The 18323-nt window shown below is 40.3% G+C and overlaps 3 protein-coding genes across 3 annotated transcripts; all 3 read right to left on the bottom strand.

The window, feature by feature from the left end:
• Nucleotides 1-1267: 1267 nt before the first annotated feature.
• On the bottom strand, nucleotides 1268-8131 carry LOC311495437 (diacylglycerol O-acyltransferase 1-like; the record flags this gene model as incomplete). The annotated part of the gene is made up of 17 exons (XM_084554871.1): nucleotides 7911-8131; nucleotides 7744-7831; nucleotides 7601-7641; nucleotides 6548-6633; nucleotides 6409-6461; nucleotides 6221-6326; nucleotides 5233-5328; nucleotides 5093-5146; nucleotides 4893-4996; nucleotides 3855-3884; nucleotides 3710-3751; nucleotides 3590-3634; nucleotides 3404-3513; nucleotides 3269-3334; nucleotides 3095-3182; nucleotides 1674-1736; nucleotides 1268-1432 (listed from the first exon to the last, which is right to left on the bottom strand). The coding sequence occupies exons 1-17, from the start codon at nucleotides 8012-8014 to the stop codon at nucleotides 1268-1270; spliced, it is 1341 nt and encodes a 446-aa protein (XP_084410997.1). The 5' UTR covers nucleotides 8015-8131.
• Nucleotides 8132-9777: 1646 nt separating this feature from the next.
• Nucleotides 9778-12994, bottom strand: polr2c (RNA polymerase II subunit C). The gene is made up of 9 exons (XM_084554630.1): nucleotides 12814-12994; nucleotides 11856-11905; nucleotides 11678-11746; nucleotides 11526-11578; nucleotides 11177-11305; nucleotides 11043-11094; nucleotides 10792-10960; nucleotides 10622-10696; nucleotides 9778-10271 (listed from the first exon to the last, which is right to left on the bottom strand). The coding sequence occupies exons 1-9, from the start codon at nucleotides 12897-12899 to the stop codon at nucleotides 10127-10129; spliced, it is 828 nt and encodes a 275-aa protein (XP_084410756.1). The 5' UTR covers nucleotides 12900-12994; the 3' UTR covers nucleotides 9778-10126.
• Nucleotides 12995-13558: 564 nt separating this feature from the next.
• coq9 (coenzyme Q9 homolog) lies at nucleotides 13559-18198 on the bottom strand. The gene is made up of 9 exons (XM_084555025.1): nucleotides 18081-18198; nucleotides 16805-17042; nucleotides 16582-16717; nucleotides 16347-16489; nucleotides 15615-15699; nucleotides 15432-15536; nucleotides 14903-15058; nucleotides 14126-14179; nucleotides 13559-13943 (listed from the first exon to the last, which is right to left on the bottom strand). The coding sequence occupies exons 1-9, from the start codon at nucleotides 18136-18138 to the stop codon at nucleotides 13908-13910; spliced, it is 1011 nt and encodes a 336-aa protein (XP_084411151.1). The 5' UTR covers nucleotides 18139-18198; the 3' UTR covers nucleotides 13559-13907.
• Between the last annotated feature and the right edge of the window lie 125 nt (nucleotides 18199-18323).

Genomic DNA, 18323 nt, shown 5'->3' with positions numbered 1-18323 from the left:
CAGAAAAAAATGAACTGGGTGAAATTTATAGAGGTTTGAAGAATAGTTTAATTGACAGATGTTTGCTTCAGGTCCTTCCACAACATTTCTATTGGATTAAGGTCAGGACTTTGACTTGGCCGTTCCTAAACATTCATCTTGTTCTTCTTTAACCGTTCTTTTGTAGAACCACTTGTGTTCTTGGGCTCGTTGTCTTGCTGCATGACCCAGTTTCTCTTCACATTCAGCTCATGGACAGATGTCCTGACATTAGCTGCTTAGAAGTTCCCCTGGGTTCCTCTGGGACCTCTCAGACTATTATGGAGTGATCTTTGTTGGTGGACCACTCCTGTGGAGGGGAACAGTCGTCTTCAATCTGTCTGACTGTGGATTATTTGTGGGTTCCAAACTCTTTAGAGATGGTTCTGGAACCTTTTCCAGCCTGATGAGCAACAACAACTCTTTCTCTGAGCTCCTCAGAAAGCTCCTTTGTCCACAAACATGTGTTGTGAAGATCAGACTGAGACAAATCCCTGATTTATTGAAACTAAACCAGGAACTGAACCACACCTGAGTCTCATTACATTGATGGAAACACTTCTGAACACATGGACTCTGATTTAATCGTAGAGGAGCACCTCTCTGATCTCTGAAGGTGGACCTGTAGCTCTGTGCAGAGATGGAACGGGAGCATCAAAGCTAAGATATACATGTTATCAGGCGCCAATTATCAAGTATTTTGACTAGGACACATATAAAATGATGTTAAGTGGAATTATTAGCTGAAATCTTATACTTTTTGCTTTTTGTGTGGTTCAGGGAAGCAAAAGTCTCATTACCAGCTCTAAAAATAAAACACAAATATGAAACTGAGAACAGGCATTTCCTCACAGCTATTAAGGTTCATTCAGAGTTTACTTGGCTGGAAGGACTCCCTGTTGAAACTTACGGTAAAACGCAGAAACCTTATCTTCTGTTTGGCTGACTCACAACATTACAAGAGGAAAGATCAGAGCAACGGAGACTTTTACTGACGAACACAGACCGACGCTCGTCACGCTGCAGTTCATAGGTGGAATTAATTGATAAATAAATAAATAAATACCAAGTTTATTGCATAAAACGTCAGTCTGTCTGTTAATGATTCTACACAAGTTCTGTGTATATACACTGCATATTGATAAAGAGGTCGTGGATTTAAACCCATTATTTCCAGACACAGAAATGAGTCGTAGGACAGGAATGTCTTCCCGACTCAAGTCAGAGCAGCTGCAGGAGAACCCTGCGGTCAGCGGTGAGGATGACGATGCTGATGGAGGCGACGGGAGCCGACGTAGTGGTCGTGGAAGTAGGTGGTCACGGCCAGAGGGGGACCCAGCAGCAGGCACAGCCACACCAGACTGTTCCCATAGTTCCCCTGGAAATAGTTTCCCAGAAATACAGCAATCAGGAGCTGGAAGAGAGGAGGAGCAGTGGGGAGAGGGGGGGATGTTAGTATCTGATTAATCCCAAACTAGGGGCAAGGAAAACACACTTTGTCATTTTAAAAATCCAACTAAATGACGTACGGTGGCTCTGAGTCCAGTAAAAATAAGATGAGAGCAGATTAAAGAGAGGCAGTTAGTTTCAGGGAGTTGCAGGGACAGAGGAGGACGGAGGACGGAGGACGGGATGAACAGTGAGACAGTTCTCACCTCAAACAGCATCATGAGGAGGATCCACAGACGACAGCTATGCAGCGGCAGAGCGACCAAGTACTGTGAGAGAACAAAAACCATCTCAGCACATTATTACTGGTTTATCTGTTTGGGCTCAAATCTACAAGAAGATTCACAAAACCAGTGACCTGTTAGATAGATAGATAGATAGACTGATTTTGTTTTGTAAAATCCTGTTAAAACTTTGTAAAGCTTTTGGCAGCCGTTTCCACAATGGCCGCCTTCTTGGACTTAATTTATTCTTATCATTTCTGATATTTCTGTATGAATGTTTACTTTAGTAAAGCAACATATAATTACTTCATACTTTATACATTATGTTTTATTATAATAAAATCATGTTGAAAGTCGGGGATCCAGCAGCTCTTTGTGGTTTACATCAGTTGTTACTGTAATGAACTTTATGATCATATCTGCATTACCTGCAACAATGACAACTATTTTATTTTTAATTAAACTGATTCATTCATTCTTTCATATTCTGTAACCACTTGTCCTGTAAAGGGTCGCGGGGGGGCTGGAGCCTATCCCAGCTGTCTAAACTGATTCTTTAAATGATTAAAATGTCATCTTAAATATGTATTAATTTATTCCATATTAGTGGAATTTTTAGAAATTTATGTGATTATTTCTGTTCACGTCTAATGTTACAGAGGTTTTACTTGGTAATAATTATTGTCGTAAATGCAAAAAGGAAAAAATAAAAACAGAAGTGCATGAAATCTTCAAAATATAATGAAGAGTATTTTATGTTTGTTTGAAATAAATATAATTGTGATTAATAAATTGCCATAAATGCCTGATGAATTGAGTATGATATATGCATGCATGTATGTGTGTGTGAGTAATGTAATCTTAAAACTTATTTATTTATAATGGGTTTTAATACCCTTACCCTTAGTGTACTGTGGTGACACTTTTATTTTATTCTTTTTTATCTTCTCATTTATTGTTTTTATCTTACTTTTACTCATGTACTTGTTTTCTGGGGTAAAGTTCTAAATAAATAAAGTACATTATATATATATATATATATATATATATATACGTATGGGGAATTTATTTATACTTATATATTGATTATTATTTTATTTTGGGGGGAGGTGTGTAAAGGTCCTTAAATGATACAATAAAAATAGAATAGAATAATAATAAAATCTTAGAATAGAATAATAATAAAATCTTTATTTCTACAGCACTTTTCAAATCATTACAAAGGTCTTTAACAAAGACAAAAAATTTATAATTTTAAAATCAGACACATAAAACATAAAACAATAGAACACACAAAAATACAACAAATTAAAATTAATTAAAATTAAAATCTCAATTAATTGAGTTAAACTTGAGTTAAAACACATCTGTTAAATGAGGGGTTCGTGTTGATCAGACTGTACCTCACACAGAGCAGCGGTCATCAGGAAGAGCAGCAGCTCAGCTCGGGACGGGGGGACGTTCCTCTCCACCAGCTGAGCGTACACGTGTCTTTATGAAGAGAAAACATAAAAATATATGATCAGGATGAAATGATTCATTATTCACATCATCTGAGCCTCAACTACTACAAATACCTGTGACACCACTTCTGTAACGGGACGTTCCAGCTCTTCCAGTAGGTGGTCAGAGTCGTAGCGTTCCTGTGAAGGACACAGAGACGTCACCGATCGCTGGACGGAAACAAACACAGCGCTGCGTTTTAGACTCACCACCAGTCTCCATAAAAGTGCCGGTCACCGAAACGCAGCAGCTCTGCACACAAGTTCAAGAAGGAGTGACTCAGAAAGAAGAGGAGGAGCCAGAGGAAGTGGCTCGGCGCCTGACCACAAAGAAAATACGTGTTAGTGATGTTAACAGAGCAGTTACTGAACAAACGTCATCGTTCAGTCTCTCACCAGGAGTCCCACCAGGTGCTCCAGCCTCACGGTCACGTCCATGCTCTGTGTGAGAGGAGACAACATGTGAAGCAGCAGATGAAGCTCAGAGCTGGGAGATGACCTTTGACCTTTACTCACAGAGAAGGAGTTCTCTGACCTCTGGAAGATGGGTTCGATCCACTGGAGCCGAGGAGAAGAGAGAGAAGACCAGAGACGTTAGACATGAACGTGTGGACGACGCTGTAACTCAGAGGAGCTGGAGGAGCTGCTGTAACTGCTGCACTATGGCCACCATGATCTGGATGAGCACCACCTGGAGGAGGAGGAGACAAGGAGGAGGAGGAGGTGGAGGAGACGCCTCAGTCACATCACACTCTGAACTTATTACTGAGTTTAAATTCATAAAAACATGTTTTAAATCTGTCACAGACACAAACACATCCTGATCAACATTTTATCCTTTTTTTTCTGCTTCTTCTCGTCTGTTCTCTTCCTTCTTCTTGATCCTCTACTCCTCCTCCTCCTCCTCACCTTTCTCCTTTGTCATCATCATCCTCATCTCCTCTTTTTCTTCCTTTTCCTTTTACCTCCTCCTTCATCATCTTCTTCTCACACACTTATTTCTCCTCTTCATCCTTCTCCTTTGTCCTTCTTTTCCGTTTTCGTCATCATATTCTACTCTTCCTCCTCCTTCTCTTCTTCTTCCTCCTCCTCCTTCTTCATTTTATTATTATTCCTTTGTTTTCTTGTCCTCCTCCTCCTCCTCCTTCTTCTTCTTCATGTCATCCTCATCCTCCTCCTAACCCTTCTTTTTCTTGTCCTCCTCTCCCTCCCATCTTCTCTATCTTCTTCGAATCTACTCCACCTCCTCCTCCTTCAATTTTTTATTCTTAGTCCTTTGTTTTCTTCTCCTCCTTCTTCTTCTTCTTCTTCTTGTCATCCTCCTCCTCCTTCTTCTTCTCCTCCTCCTACCCATCACATTGTGATACCGCCTAAACTTCTTTTTCTCCTTCTACCTCCTCCTTCATCTCCTCCTCATCATCATCTTTGTTCTTCTTCTCCTCTTCGTATCTTCTCTGTCTTCTTCTTATCTACTCCTCCTCCTCCTCCTTCATCTTCTCTTCCTCATCTTTCACCTCCTTCCTTTTCTCCTCCCTGTCCTCCTCATTCTTCTTCTCCTCCTCCTCCTTCTTCTTCTTCTGTTCTATTTCCAGTAGATGTGATGCTCCTCTCCACCGGTATAGATGCATCATTTTATCTGGTCTCCATGGAAACAGGTCATCATCTGATCACAGTCATTGATCAGGTTGAATTCTCTCACCATCTCCAGGAGCCTGTGGAGCAGTTCACTGATTCTGACTCTGGGTGTTCGGGGGAAGCCTCTCTGGTAGCACAGCGTGGGGGCCAGAATGAAATAATACACATCTGAGAAAATACAAAGACAAAAAAAAACCAAAGGTTTCATGACGGGTTTACTGGAAAGAAATCAAACGCCACGTCGTTAACGATGAGCAGCGTCACCTCGGATCGTATCATCGTGAGGTTTTTGTGTGACGGATTCATTCTCCTCTTTCTCTAAGAACAAATAAAAATACTATATGTTATTATTAACATTATTATTATTATTGGTTTGAAAGTGGAGTCAGGAAAACTTGAAATACCTGAATGAGCCAGACGGTACCAGCGATTAGTCTCCTGGTACGAATAAAGCTTCATCCCCAGAACGGTGTAGAACCACAGAGAGAAGAACGCTCCACCTGGTGGACAATGACAGGATGAGTTTTTAGATATTAGAAACCCTAATATTGTAAAGTTTTGAAGCTCAGATTAGTTTCTCTGTCAGGCTCCAGAGTAAAAAGAGGTCGACCTCATGATTAATTAATCGCTTCCTGGTAAACACTCCTGATGTTTGATCACGTTCCAAAAATTCAAACACAAATACATTTACAGCTACGTGGTTCGAATCAACCAGCGACCTGAGATGTGACAAAAACTAGATGCAGTTCCTCAAATGGCCACTAGAGGCAGGTCTTCCTGAAGTTTTGAAGCTCAGTATGGTGCTCTCTGGCCTCCGCCATCTTGGCAGTGCCTGGCTCCGCCTAACTCCCAGATAATTGATCACCTGTCACTCAAAGCAGCCACGCCCATTAATTATTCATAACTTTACACTTTGATATCATTTAAATAGGTGAGTTTTATAAAAATCTCCCCAAGAAATTGGCTCTGTCTTCTTCCAGGCTGCAAACATATTAATTCTGTTGTAAAGTTTTTAACAAAACACCTGTACCTTTAATAGAATTGATCATAACACATAGTATTTTTCATTTTAACATGGAAGTCAAAGGGGATCGACTCACTGTTGGAGCCAGCCTCTAGTGGACATTTGAGGAACTGAAGTTTTTGCCTCTTATTTCAGCCGTAAACATTGAAAGACACTTTTCACCACAAAGACACTTTTTCATCATAAAACAATTACGTACAAGCCCACAGATTTAACCATACATCACATCCACAGCTAAAGCTTCGGCCTGTTGACGTTTAAAGATTCACATCTCTTTAGCAGAGCATTTCCTTAAACTGTTACAGCTAAACTGAACCAACACACCATCTATTCAGAGAGGAATCGTGGAGGAACTATAAAGATGTTACCTGTTGATATCGTAGGCTCGTGTACGATGACAGCAGCAGGAAACAGAACCAGAAACCCCAAGTTTGTGAGATGTAAACGTTGACCACTGGCGATGGACAGCATTCCCTGTTCCCAGAAACATTTTTATTTTACAAAAAAAAAACAACACAACTGGTGCAGATTCAGCAAAAAGAAGAGACAGTGTCACCTTATCCTGAGACCTTTCCAGGAGCAAAGCTATCAGAGCAAACATGTTGGCACCTGGAAGAAGAAAACAAGAAAAAGATATTAGAAACTATTCATCTATAATGAATATGATCTTTGCTGCGTCTGAAAGGGTTTCTCACCCAGGAGGAGGATGACCGATGGCCAGTTGCAGTTATCCTCAATCAGATGACCCAAGACCTTTCTGACATCGATCAAAAACCCATGTCTGAGAAGAAGAGCAAAACACTGGGAATTGTTTTAATAGTGGTTAAATAGAAGTGTTTGGTCTCTTTCCTCAGATGTAGTTAATCCAGAACTGAATAAATATTAAATGATCTCTATGTTGGCTGTATGTAAAGACTCATGAACGCTCTGCAACATCAGCCATATGAGATATCTTAGCAGGTCAGGCCGATGGGGCTAAAGACAGCTACTAACCTGTGAGGACACCCATTAGTTCTGTACAACTTAGGAATAGCTACTGTGGATTGGATTGGATTGAAGTGTTTATTTCGAATATGCAAACCAAAATAAAAAATAAAAGTAAGGCAAACATTTAAACATAGAAATACATATTCGAAAAGGAGTGAGAAGAAGAATAACTTATAAACTCCCACCCCTTCTCTTTAAATAATAAATGACAATACCAGCTTCATTGCAACTGTTAGCTGGAAGGCTAAGAAGCTAGGAAGATCTAGGTCACTAAGATGTGATCGATCATGGTATAAATAAAATACAAGGAAAATTGTATTTGCACTCCAAAAAATGTTATTTGGAGTTAGTACTATTAAAAATAACAAGAACTATTAGCTGGAAGGCTAGGAAGCTAGGAGGAGCTACTATTAGCTAGGAGGCTAGGAAGCTAGGAGGAGCTACTATTAGCTGGGAAGCTGGGAAGAGCTACTATTAGCTAGGAGGCTAGGAAGCTAGGGGGAGGCGGAGGCGGAGCTACTACTAGCTGGGAGGCTAGGAAGCTACTAACAGCTATGAACTGTCGTACAGAGCTGGCCTCTCCAGATTCATACTGATCAGTTGTTCTACAATTTATTGATCATGTTGCTGTCGAAATATTTGTGGATTTGTACTTTCAGAAAATGAAAATGAAAAATGAGGAAGTCTCTCATTGTTAAGTTTTCTTTTCTAAATTCTCGTCTCGTGCTCTGGTTTTCAGCCATTCGATCATTCACACTCACTGTATGAAGTTCTCCAGGAACAGGTGAGCATGAGTCAGGACCTGAAAATCACAAGAAGAAGAAGAAGAACGACAAGAAGAAGGGTGTATATGAAAACACATTTGAGGTAACTCTTTAGAGACATGAAGAGGTGAGCATGCTACCAGCATGATGATGATCCAGTTGAGGATGCCTCTGTATCCGGTGAAGCTGCTGTTGGAGCTCAGCAGAGAGTCCTGGACGCTGTGGCAGCTGAACACAAACTAAAACTGTAATTAACGGAGCGGAATTTAAACTCAGGGAAGTGATGCAGGCAGCAGAGAGGACTTACCAGAGCAGAGAGGCGTAGGGATGATCTTGTTCACCGTCACAGAGGCTTGTAGCGTCTTCTTCAGCGGAGGAGGAGGAGGAGAACCTCTTCCTCACGGCGGCCATCTTTCTTACAATCTGACGGCTCGTCCACAGAGGTGAAGGACAGAGACGGTTCAACCTCTTTAACAGCCAGAAAAGTTACATCACTTTACAATGTCAAATAATTATGACTGCAAATTATCACACACTTTATTAAAGTGAAAATAAAGATCTTAGCATCTAAGATTCTAAATATTTAACGTAAGAAATAGTTTGAAAAGTAATAAATAAACAGCCTTTTTCAACTTTTATAAAGTCCAAATTCAAGAGCATTAATTGTATAATACTAATTTAAATAATTAATAAGAAAATAACTACATTAAATCAAACTTAAATTAATACAAAACAAAATTTAACAGCATTTATGGGATGAATAAAACTTTCAAGCAGTGTAAAAAAATACATGAATTAATTTAACCCACTGAATATCCTCTAAATTTAAAGGCATCATTATTAATGTGTTAATAAATACAATTAAGGTAAAACAATATATATATTAACTAATACAAAAAAAAAGACCTTTGTAAAATCAAATCATATTGCTTATACGACAAACTTACATTGAATATGTATTGATTTAACTCGGAAATGTACCTTCTGTGTATATTTAGCAGAAAGCTGGGCCTATATATTTTAATTAATTATAATATTTTCCTACATTGTAATATGATATACATCATGCGTGAAATAGGACTCAGAGCAGGACAGTGGATCAAGCTCCAGAAACGTGGATAGTGAGGGCAAACCTCCTGTTGAACCAAACCTATGTAGTAAATTACCAATTTTAACGAGTTCTCCCTTATTACACAAAGACACATGAATAAGAAATAAATAAATAAACTCTATATCTGAGTCTCAAGTTGTATTCGGCTGAATTCGGCATTGATTAATTGTAATAATAAGATTATATTTCAATATAAAATCACGCTGTATCTTAGCGTATACCTCTCAAACGTGGATGGTGGTACGTTGTTATTTATAAATGAAAGGAGTTTTACTGTCGCCCTGAAGATCACATGTATGCCGAATTAAACAGCTTCACGAGATATTTCAGAACAAATTATAAAATGTTTGTATAATTCACGCTGTAATTGCTGCTCAGACGTCAAACTTTAAATTTAAACTAATTCGAGTGCATTTCGGCGTGACCTTCTTCCAGTGAAAGAAAACGCCTTACCTCGTCATTCGCGTCGCGCCAGCATCCTCTCAGATGATCGTCTGTGATCAGACTCAGTCCGTCTCCTCCCGTCGGTCACTGTCTGCTCTAAGAGAGCAGCTTTGACCCCTGCCTCCACCTGCAGATGCGCCTGATGCGTTCACTGTCTCACCTGATACGTTCACTGTCTCACCTGAAGCCTGTACAATGAGCGTCTGTCCCGAAACATTCAAAATAAAAGCCTCACCGCCGGAAACTTTACAAGAAAATCTGTACGGATATTCTCCAAAATAAAAGCCGAGTCTGTTTTGATGCAGGAGTTACAAACAAATTCAAGATAATAAATTCAAAATGTTTAGAATCAATTCGTTTAAATATTTATTTCTTTAAAATAAAAACTAATATTTAAAAAAAATGTAAATCCCCTTGATTAATCCAAACCCAAAACAGAATATAATTTACCATGGTCTTAATTAATCTTAAACTGTGTATAAATATGTATATGAAATATTTTCTAAAGACAAATATTTGTACTCCAAGCACAAATCCACATTCTCTATATATGTAATTAAATTTATCATATATGTGCACACGTTTGGAGCTTTTTAATAAACTACTCTACGCATTTTAAGCCAGCTTGGACGTTCATTGCTTTCTATCTGTGTAACCATTTTTGCAAATCTGAATCTTGGACTAAAATAAAACAACAAAACGTTCCTCAAAAACAAATTTATTTTTTAAAAAAGCACAATAGTTAATAAACAGTTTTAAGTGTTAAATCAACAATAGACCCAAAAAGGGCAAACAAACATGGACAGAGAAGCTGATAATGCATGTTAACCAGACTTATAATAATAATAATATTTAATTACTATTAATGATTTTCATGTCATAATAACACACATCCTACAGTGTTCAGGCCTGAGGTCTGTGCCCTGGTCTGAACAGAGCGCCGTGATCGCCGGTCCTGCTCTCTCTCTTCAGTTGATGGTGAGCACGTCGCTCTGGATCTCGTGGCTCAGTTGTGTCTGGAGGTCGCTCAGCTTCTTCTTGAGGACCGCCAGCGCCGACATGACGATGGTCTCCGGTCGCAGAGAGCCGCACGACTCCACGTTGTAATAGAACCTGTCACAGAGTTTAATCAACAATCTGACGGCCAAGAAACGCCAAACCGACATAAAAGAACCACCAGCAGCAACGGCTGAATGAAACCTTTTCTCACATCTCCTGCATCTGGAGCAAAAGGTTGAACTTGAACGCTCTACAGAGACTACAGCCAACTATCAGCTGGTGGCAGTACTCTGTACTCATCATTCAAAAAGGGAAACAGGAAGAGCTGCTACTAGCTGGAAGACTATTAGTGGGCATTTTATCACCACTAATGATCCTGATGGAAAACAAACCAATACATTTCCCATCAGGCAACACAATCATGAACCTCATGAACTCAGGTGTGAGGAAGAGTCTTCGCTCACCTTTCGGGTTTTCCGTTGGGGTCGTACGGAGCCTGAACCTCATCCTCCTCAATCTCTGAGTATTCGCTCTTGGGCCTGAGGATCAATGAAGCGTTCAATCATTCTTTAGTGATAAATTAATTTAACATCCTGTTGTTTATGATGAGAACAGTTGAATAAATAAAACGCACCACTCCTCAGGCCGCGGGTAGACCGTGTGTCTCAGCGCGTTGTCCGGGTCGTACTCGAAGGACACCCCCGCCGTCGGGTTCCACTTGGCGTGCTCCTTACCGAAGCCTTTCTTAGCGTAAGCTCTGAGCCGAAGCTCCTGGCCTTTACGAAGCTTCACCAGCAGAATGTCTATCGGGGCGAAGGGGAAATGAGGAGGTTAAAGCGTGGGAGGAAATGATGGAACTTATGGCGAGGATGGAGCTGAACTCACCGTCCTGCTCCACGTAGTCGTTGGGGTCGTTGTCTCTGCTCCTGGACGTCACCTGGAAATGTCACATGACTACAGCGTCAGCTCCTTCGCTCTCTCTGCTTCTTACCTTCATCATGACTTCAGTGAAGACTCACCGGGATGACTCTGGCGTGGTTGGACAACAGGTCCCGGGACGTGACGTGACGAGTCTGGTCCTCGGTACATCGGACGTCCAGGGTCAGCTCCACGGCGCACTCTGTACAGAAATCATCACAGGTACAGTCCTGCAGGAGAGAACACCAGTCACTGAGTCTTTCATTTAGTTCTACAAGAAGAAAGAGGTTACTGTGAAATAGATAAATGGTCTCCTTTTGGATTTATAAACGTTTTAACCACGATTTAATTCATAAAAGCAATAAAAAGTGGAAACATCCAACCAGGGGAGAATAATCTTTATAGGTACATTAACTTGTACTAATCCAGCGTTACTTGACTCCTCCTTACCCTGGAGTACTGCAGCTTGTCCACGATGTCGTCACTGGTGAGGGGGATGAGTCCTGTCAGAGCAGGACAAACAGAGCTCGTCACAGACGCCTTCACGCCGCCCCCACGCCTTCACGCCGCCCCCACGTTATTATGAACGCGGTGAAACTTACCGACTCTGTGTGCGATGAACTCGTCATGAAGCACCGATGAGTTGGCGTCGATCTGGATCCAGTCGATCGCTGCAAGTGAAGAGATGAAAGTTCAGGTCAGTCGTTTAGGTTTTGAGAACGAGTTTGTTTTGAGCGTCGTGTAATTGACACTAAAATGAAACACTGGACAGAACTTTACCTATTGTGGGAACTTCTGACATAAAGACGCGACGCAGGGAGTTTGCGACTCTGAAAAGGAGAAAGAATTTTTAATACTGACTGAACAACACGATAGAAACTGGACGAGATGTTATTAAGCCTGATGATTTGTTGCCACCACGATTAAATCAAGACGTGACTTCTTGAAGGTAGTTGCAGCACAATATTTATCTCATGAGTGTTATTAATTATCTTACTAATCACAACTGTATGTTATGTCTGGTGCACAGTCTCACACATAAAGTGCATCTTAAAAGGTTTTGCATACTTTCTACAATTTTCTACATTTCAAAGGACAAGTCCAGTCGCCTTTTTTGAACCTTTTTTGCATTTATTCAGGAAAGTGAGCCAATATTACATATCAGAGAGGTGCTCCTCTACGATTAAATCAGAGTCCATGTGTTCAGAAGTGTTTCCATCAATGTAATGAGACTCAGGTGTGGTTCAGTTCCTGGTTTAGTTGAAATAAATCAGGGATTTGTCTCAGTCTGATCTTCACAACACATGTTTGTGGACAAAGGAGCTTTCTGAGGAGCTCAGAGAAAGAGTTGTTGTTGCTCATCAGGCTGGAAAAGGTTCCAGAACCATCTCTAAAGAGTTTGGAACCCACAAATAATCCACAGTCAGACAGATTGAGAGGTCTAAAATGTATTTTTGTCATTTTTATGCATACATGTAGAAAACTCAGCAGGCAGTAAACATCTGCTAAATCTAATTTACTGATATACAATATATTATGTCAGCTAACGTGATTTATCTTCAGTACATGCTGAGATATAAATAATATTCTTATTTTATCATATAATCGTATCTTATCGCGGGTCTTTGAGCCCGTTTTGTCTCCTAACATCTCAGTGTTTTGGTTCAGAGAACAGTAATGGCTGCTCTCTTCCTCACAGACATTCCGCTTTGAGTGAACAAATAAAGTGAATACTCACGCCAAATCAGTGTTTTCAATGACAAACTTGACATTTTCGTCCGTCAGTTCTGTTATTTTCACCGTGGGCTGGTTAGCATACGGCATATTAGCGTTAAACGACGACAAGAGTCGATGAGAAACCGTCCACACACTCCGCCACTACCGCTTCGGCTTGAAGGCCTCCACGGAAATACTCACTGAACGCTGATTGGCCAGAGGAAGCCATTCCGGTTAGTGATTGGTTCTCATCGAAGCATGGGGGCGGGTCTTTATTTTAAGCTTCCGGGTTATAGGTGACTGTAACTTGTTCTTCAAAATAAAAGCCCGTTACAGTTGGAAACGTTGATTTAGAAAAGAGCTGCTCCGATTACTGGATGGAAAATGAAACTATTCACAGTATATTACTTGTTATAGTATTTTTTTTCCAATAAAAATATCTCAAAAGTTTTAATTTAATTCATTTTGTCAATCTTACATTATAATAAAATAAACTTTTTGTTATTCCTCAGAAAATTGTGATGTTTGTGACTGTATTTCAGGGACTTCTGCTCTTTTGCAGATATAATAATTTTATTATTATTATTATCTAAAAAAGAAAAGGAAAACATCCGTCCTTTATTTAAAGTAGATATCTTATTTTTAAATATTTTTTCTACTCTTTATATATTTTTTCTCTTGTGTATTGTCTTACCCTGCCGCTGTATGAACTGAATAAAGTCTTATTTCATTTAAATCCAATAATTCAAGACAAAATAACACAAATGTTAAATATACAACAACCACTTTATTATACTTTTATTTGATTTGACAAGTAAATGACAGATCTTTGTGTCCTTCTTCTATACAAAGGAAAAAAAAATGATCTGAGCAGGTGAGAGAGAAATCTTGGACAGTGCAAGTCAGCGAGTCAAAGCCACGGGTCGTACAGGTGAAAACAAACAGACCTGTGGTCGTTTGACAAATCATAAGTTTCTCTTGCTTAATATAAACCACAATGCAATGATTGCAGAGTCATTTCTTTTGCAGTGAGGCAGAAATAAGATCAAGAAGTGGATCTTCAGCTCGTGACAACAGCCTGATGGTCAGGGTCAGCGTGAGAGGAAGAGGTTTCCATCATCGTCTCTGGTTCACTCCTGTCAGGTTCTTCAGCTGAAAAACAAACAAACGCAAGATTAGTGACTTCAGTATAAATCTCATGGTTTCAGGATCACATGTTAACAGGAACTTTATTTAAAACAACACTAATGAATGACAGGGTGTAAAAATAGCCCCTGCGTATGAATTTGTGGGCTGTGTCGGTCAAGATGAGAGGCTAAAAACAGAAACCTCACCGTCACAGCAGCTCCCATGAGCCCCTGAACGACCGCTTCACCTGTCGATTGCACCTGAACAACAGAGTGAAAGAACTGGGTCAAAGGTCTGATTCGTTCTGACAACGTGGTTCAACAATCTTTTAGTTTTTGAATTTGTCCTTCGGTCCAAAATTAGGACAACACGGTAGAAGGAGGATTCAGTCTATGACACATTCACCGATAATAAAGAGAAGAAGAGACGTGGATGATCCTACACTTGTGTTACTAGTTAAAAAGACTGAAGAAGACATTTAGAAAACCATCATTTATCCTTCCTGTGTCTATAGTCTAGATTTACTTTGTACATCTTGTATATTTTTTTGTTTATAATATTTTATTTTAATTTTATTTTCTCTTAATTGTCTATTATTATTATTTTATTATTTATGTCATTATTTTAATTTAATTAAATTTTCTCCTAATTTTCTTTTCTTTTATATTATTTATTTATGTCCTTATTTTAATTTAACTTTATCTTAATTTCCTATTATTATTTTATTTTATTTGTCATTATTTTAATTTAATTTAATTAAATCTTATCTTAATTTTCTTTGATTTTTTATTATTTATTTTATTTTATTTATGTCCTTATTTTAATTTCATTTAACTTTATCTTAATTTTCTTTGATTTTTTTATTATTTTATTTTATTATATTTATTTTATTTTATTTATGTCATTATTTTAATTTAATTTTCTTTTATATTTTACATGTTATATCGCTCATCTCTCCGTCTCTACAGACGGAGGCTTCCTACCTGTTTGGCCGTGGAGGCCATGTTGACCACGTCCTGGATGCGGTTATCCAGGAAGTTCCAGGTGTCCTGGAAGTCTGGAGAGGAGTCCTGAACCATCACCAGCTCTGTGGTGTTGTAGATGCCGGTCAGCGCGGCCCGTTTGGTGTACCAGTTCATCTGCAAGGAAAAAGAAAAAAGAAAACATGGGAATAAGATTTCTTATAACAGAAAAAAAGATTTTGTAGCACACAAGCTTTCACCAGTGGCCACGTCCCGTTCCAAATCTCAAATGCAGGATTTCAGGACCACATGTAAACACCAGGACTGATCACATCCTTCTATATGATGATCAGTCGTTTATAGTTTAAAGAACCAACTAGAACATGACTGGATTAATGTGGTCTGTGGCAAGCAGGTGTTGACGGGGAGGAGTAACCTTGGAGGTGGCGGGCCGGATATTTTGGGGGTGGTGATGAAAGGGGGACAGGAAGGTATGGGCAGAAGAGGAAGAAGAAGAGGAAGGGGATCGAGGGTGATAGGATCCACTCACGTCTGTGGATCGGTCTCCGGCGTAGTACCAGATGTCGTCCACCAGCGTGGACAGGTGCTTCAGGCTGTCGGGGATGTTGTGAGGAAGGAGCAGGATGCTCATCGCCTGAAAGTCAACCGGCAAATCAGGTTTGTGTTTCAGGAGTGTCTCAGCCGAGACTCATCCACGTGTTTGACACTTTACCTGCGGCCACGTCTCGATGTAGGGGATGTGCATACGCAGTCTGGTCTCCACGGCGTCTCTCAGAAAGTCAGCAGTCTTCTTTGGCCTGAAACACAGTCACCTGTTATTTCATATCCGTCTTTATGGATTAGAAACAGGAGAATGTGAACTTTAAGGGATGTTGTGATCGGTGTCGGGGCAGAGCCAGACATATCAGACTGATCTTAGTAGTTTGTAGTCTCCAGCAGAGACGTGTTCTTCGTCCTCTCTGCACAAGTATTAAAGGATTGGATCTGGCCTGCGTGCTTCATTCTAATATCTTTTTGTAAATCGACCTTTCAGACGTTCAATTTAAACTCTGAGGAGTCAAGAAATCCTGCAACAAGTTACACGACTTTGTGTTTCTTCCTCCTCCTTCATTTTATCAGCTTGGTTCAAGATGTTCCAGCCAAACAGAAACAAGTTAACACCAAGAGTTCTTCTCACAGCGTTGCAGACACATGTGACGATCCTCATCTGAAACGTGTAACAAAGGGAACTTGTTTGATTTTCTCTTCATGTGGTTTTCTGTTACTGACTGTTTATGGGTGATTTTATTTGTGGATATTTGCTTTTTTCTTGTCCAGAAAGATGAGGACCCACATGGAATATTCAACCCCCAACTACCTGCATAATATGAAACCTTTTCCTTTCATGCACGCCTCAGGTCGAGCTGCAAACAGATAAATTAAACTGTGATGTGTGCATACGTACTCGGCCTGGCCCAGCTGAACCTGATTGTGTTCCTCAGCCAGGATCTCGGTCAGCTGTGAGTTGCACTGGGCGATGAAATGCAGGACCAGGTCTCCAGCTCCGTTCTGGAACATCCCAGTGGAAGCAGAGGACAGACCCAGAGTCTGGAGACGGATAAAAGTGTGTTTACACGGCCTGGGGTGATACTACATGTTTAAAGTGTCTCTGACTGTTAGCGGTTAGCTCTGTAGCTCACCTCGGCGCCGGCTGCGATGGCCTCCATGGACCAGCCGTGCAGCGGAACGAACTCCAGAGCAGACGTCAGGATTCGAGCCTGAAGCTGCTCCTCGGTCTCGTACTCCTCGCTCTGCTCTCCGCTCTGGTCCTGGTAACTTTACACAGACACACGGTGATGTCAAATAAAGCACATGAGGTGGAGAGGAGCTTCTGAGCAGCAGAGATGCAGCCGGCGGACTGACCTGGTGTTCGGCCTCGCAGCCTCCCCTGCTGCCGCATCATGGGCAGAGTCGTCCCGGGACGCTTCAGCTGCGTCCTGCTCACCAGAGTGAGGCTGGCGGTGCTCATGGTAGGTTGTGGATGAAGAGGAAGAGGAGGAGGAGGAGGATTTGGACTCGTCCTGAAACCTCAGCGCTGCACAGTGGAAGCTTCGTCTCAGACTGCTGCACTGAGGGTTTGTTGCTGCAGGTGCAGTCACCACTGGAGGAGGAAACACCTGGATGAGGTCGCTCTGTTTTCACTTTTTAACAAAATCATTCTGAATATAACGGACATAAAATAACAATCCTTTGCACATTTGTTTGCATTAATATTGTGTTGTGATGTGTGAGTATTGTCTATGAATGTGTCATCCAGCTCCATAAAATATCTAACATGTCATTAACACAATATCTACCAGACTACTGCAGGTGAGGAGGTACCTGGACATTTCTGCATTAAAATTACTTTTATCATAATCCTTTATTTATCCCACAGTGGGGAAATTTGCAGCGTTGCATCAGCAGACAGTTTAAGGACATTAGAACAGGAGATAAAATAAAAACATTAAAGTACAAAACATAAAAATGGAACAATATGTAATGTATGTAAAACAAGTTATTGAAAAATGTAAAGATTTAAAATTTATATTTACTAGTATTTCCTTAATAAATAAATAAATAAAGCTGCAGATTAATTTTAATTGATTGATCGACCAATCGATTAATCGTTGCAGCTTTAATTAGTGGAGTACGTTGATTGGTCGATTTCTGGGAGTTAAACAGTGAAACTTTAACATGAATACAGTCCTGTATCTTATGACACATATGTGCTGGTGTCCTATATGTTTACATCTGATGACAGAAGGAAAATAAACTATTTATAGACGATTTTTAGAAACACTTTGACAGCTTGTATAACTGCAGAGCAGACGCCCCCCTGACGCAGGAACTTGTTTACATGTTTAACCCGCAGTGAATCCGTTCAGACTGAGCTCTGCGCCAACGAACCGCGTCACTAACTCATAACTATCCTCATAATAATTCAGATTCTGAAGCTGCAGACAGTTTAAAGTCTAATTCTGTCCTTCATGATCACCTTCCGTGCAGTGACTTTGACAGCTAACGTCAACCGCTTGGCTCGTTTCCAAACTATGCAATTAAAGAAGAAGAGAAAATGGACGGCGCAGGAAGATTTAAACCAGTTTGTCGATTATTAACACGAAATAACAACAACAACAACAACGTGGAGCCGTCTCACCGCTGCTCAGCCCCCGAAGTGCCCTTCCAGCCCGCAGACCTCTCAGCAGCGCCGCCATATCCAGCTCCAGCTGCACGGAGATAACGCGCACCTGAAATGCGTCACTTTAGTGCGACACGGGTGGAAAACGGAAATGAAGACAGCTAGAATAAAGTCTACAAAATAAGAGTTTAGTGTTTAAATAAATCTCGTAAAGATATTTTGTATTGGAGTGGGAGGATGAAAATATAGTATTAAAACTAA

Source organism: Chelon labrosus (genome assembly GCF_963514085.1).
Source record: "Chelon labrosus genome assembly, chromosome: 11".
Classification (NCBI taxonomy): domain Eukaryota; kingdom Metazoa; phylum Chordata; class Actinopteri; order Mugiliformes; family Mugilidae; genus Chelon; species Chelon labrosus.
This window is presented reverse-complemented; position numbering and strand designations above follow the sequence as displayed.

Bases quoted from the DNA above. Each gene is read 5' to 3' on its own strand.
- polr2c (XM_084554630.1), bottom strand. From the start codon at position 12,899: ATGCCGTATGCTAACCAGCCCACGGTGAAAATAACAGAACTGACGGAC. The intron at 11,906-12,813 runs GTGAGTATTCAC...TCTCCTTTTCAG, and splicing joins ATTGAAAACACTGATTTGGC to AGTCGCAAACTCCCTGCGTC. The intron at 10,272-10,621 runs GTGAGCGAAGAC...ACTCTGTGACAG, and splicing joins CCCAACGGAAAACCCGAAAG to GTTCTATTACAACGTGGAGT.
- coq9 (XM_084555025.1), bottom strand. From the start codon at position 18,138: ATGGCGGCGCTGCTGAGAGGTCTGCGGGCTGGAAGGGCACTTCGGGGG. The intron at 16,490-16,581 runs GTGAGCTACAGA...ATCCGTCTCCAG, and splicing joins CCATCGCAGCCGGCGCCGAG to ACTCTGGGTCTGTCCTCTGC. The intron at 15,059-15,431 runs GTGAGTGGATCC...TTTTCCTTGCAG, and splicing joins CCGGAGACCGATCCACAGAC to ATGAACTGGTACACCAAACG.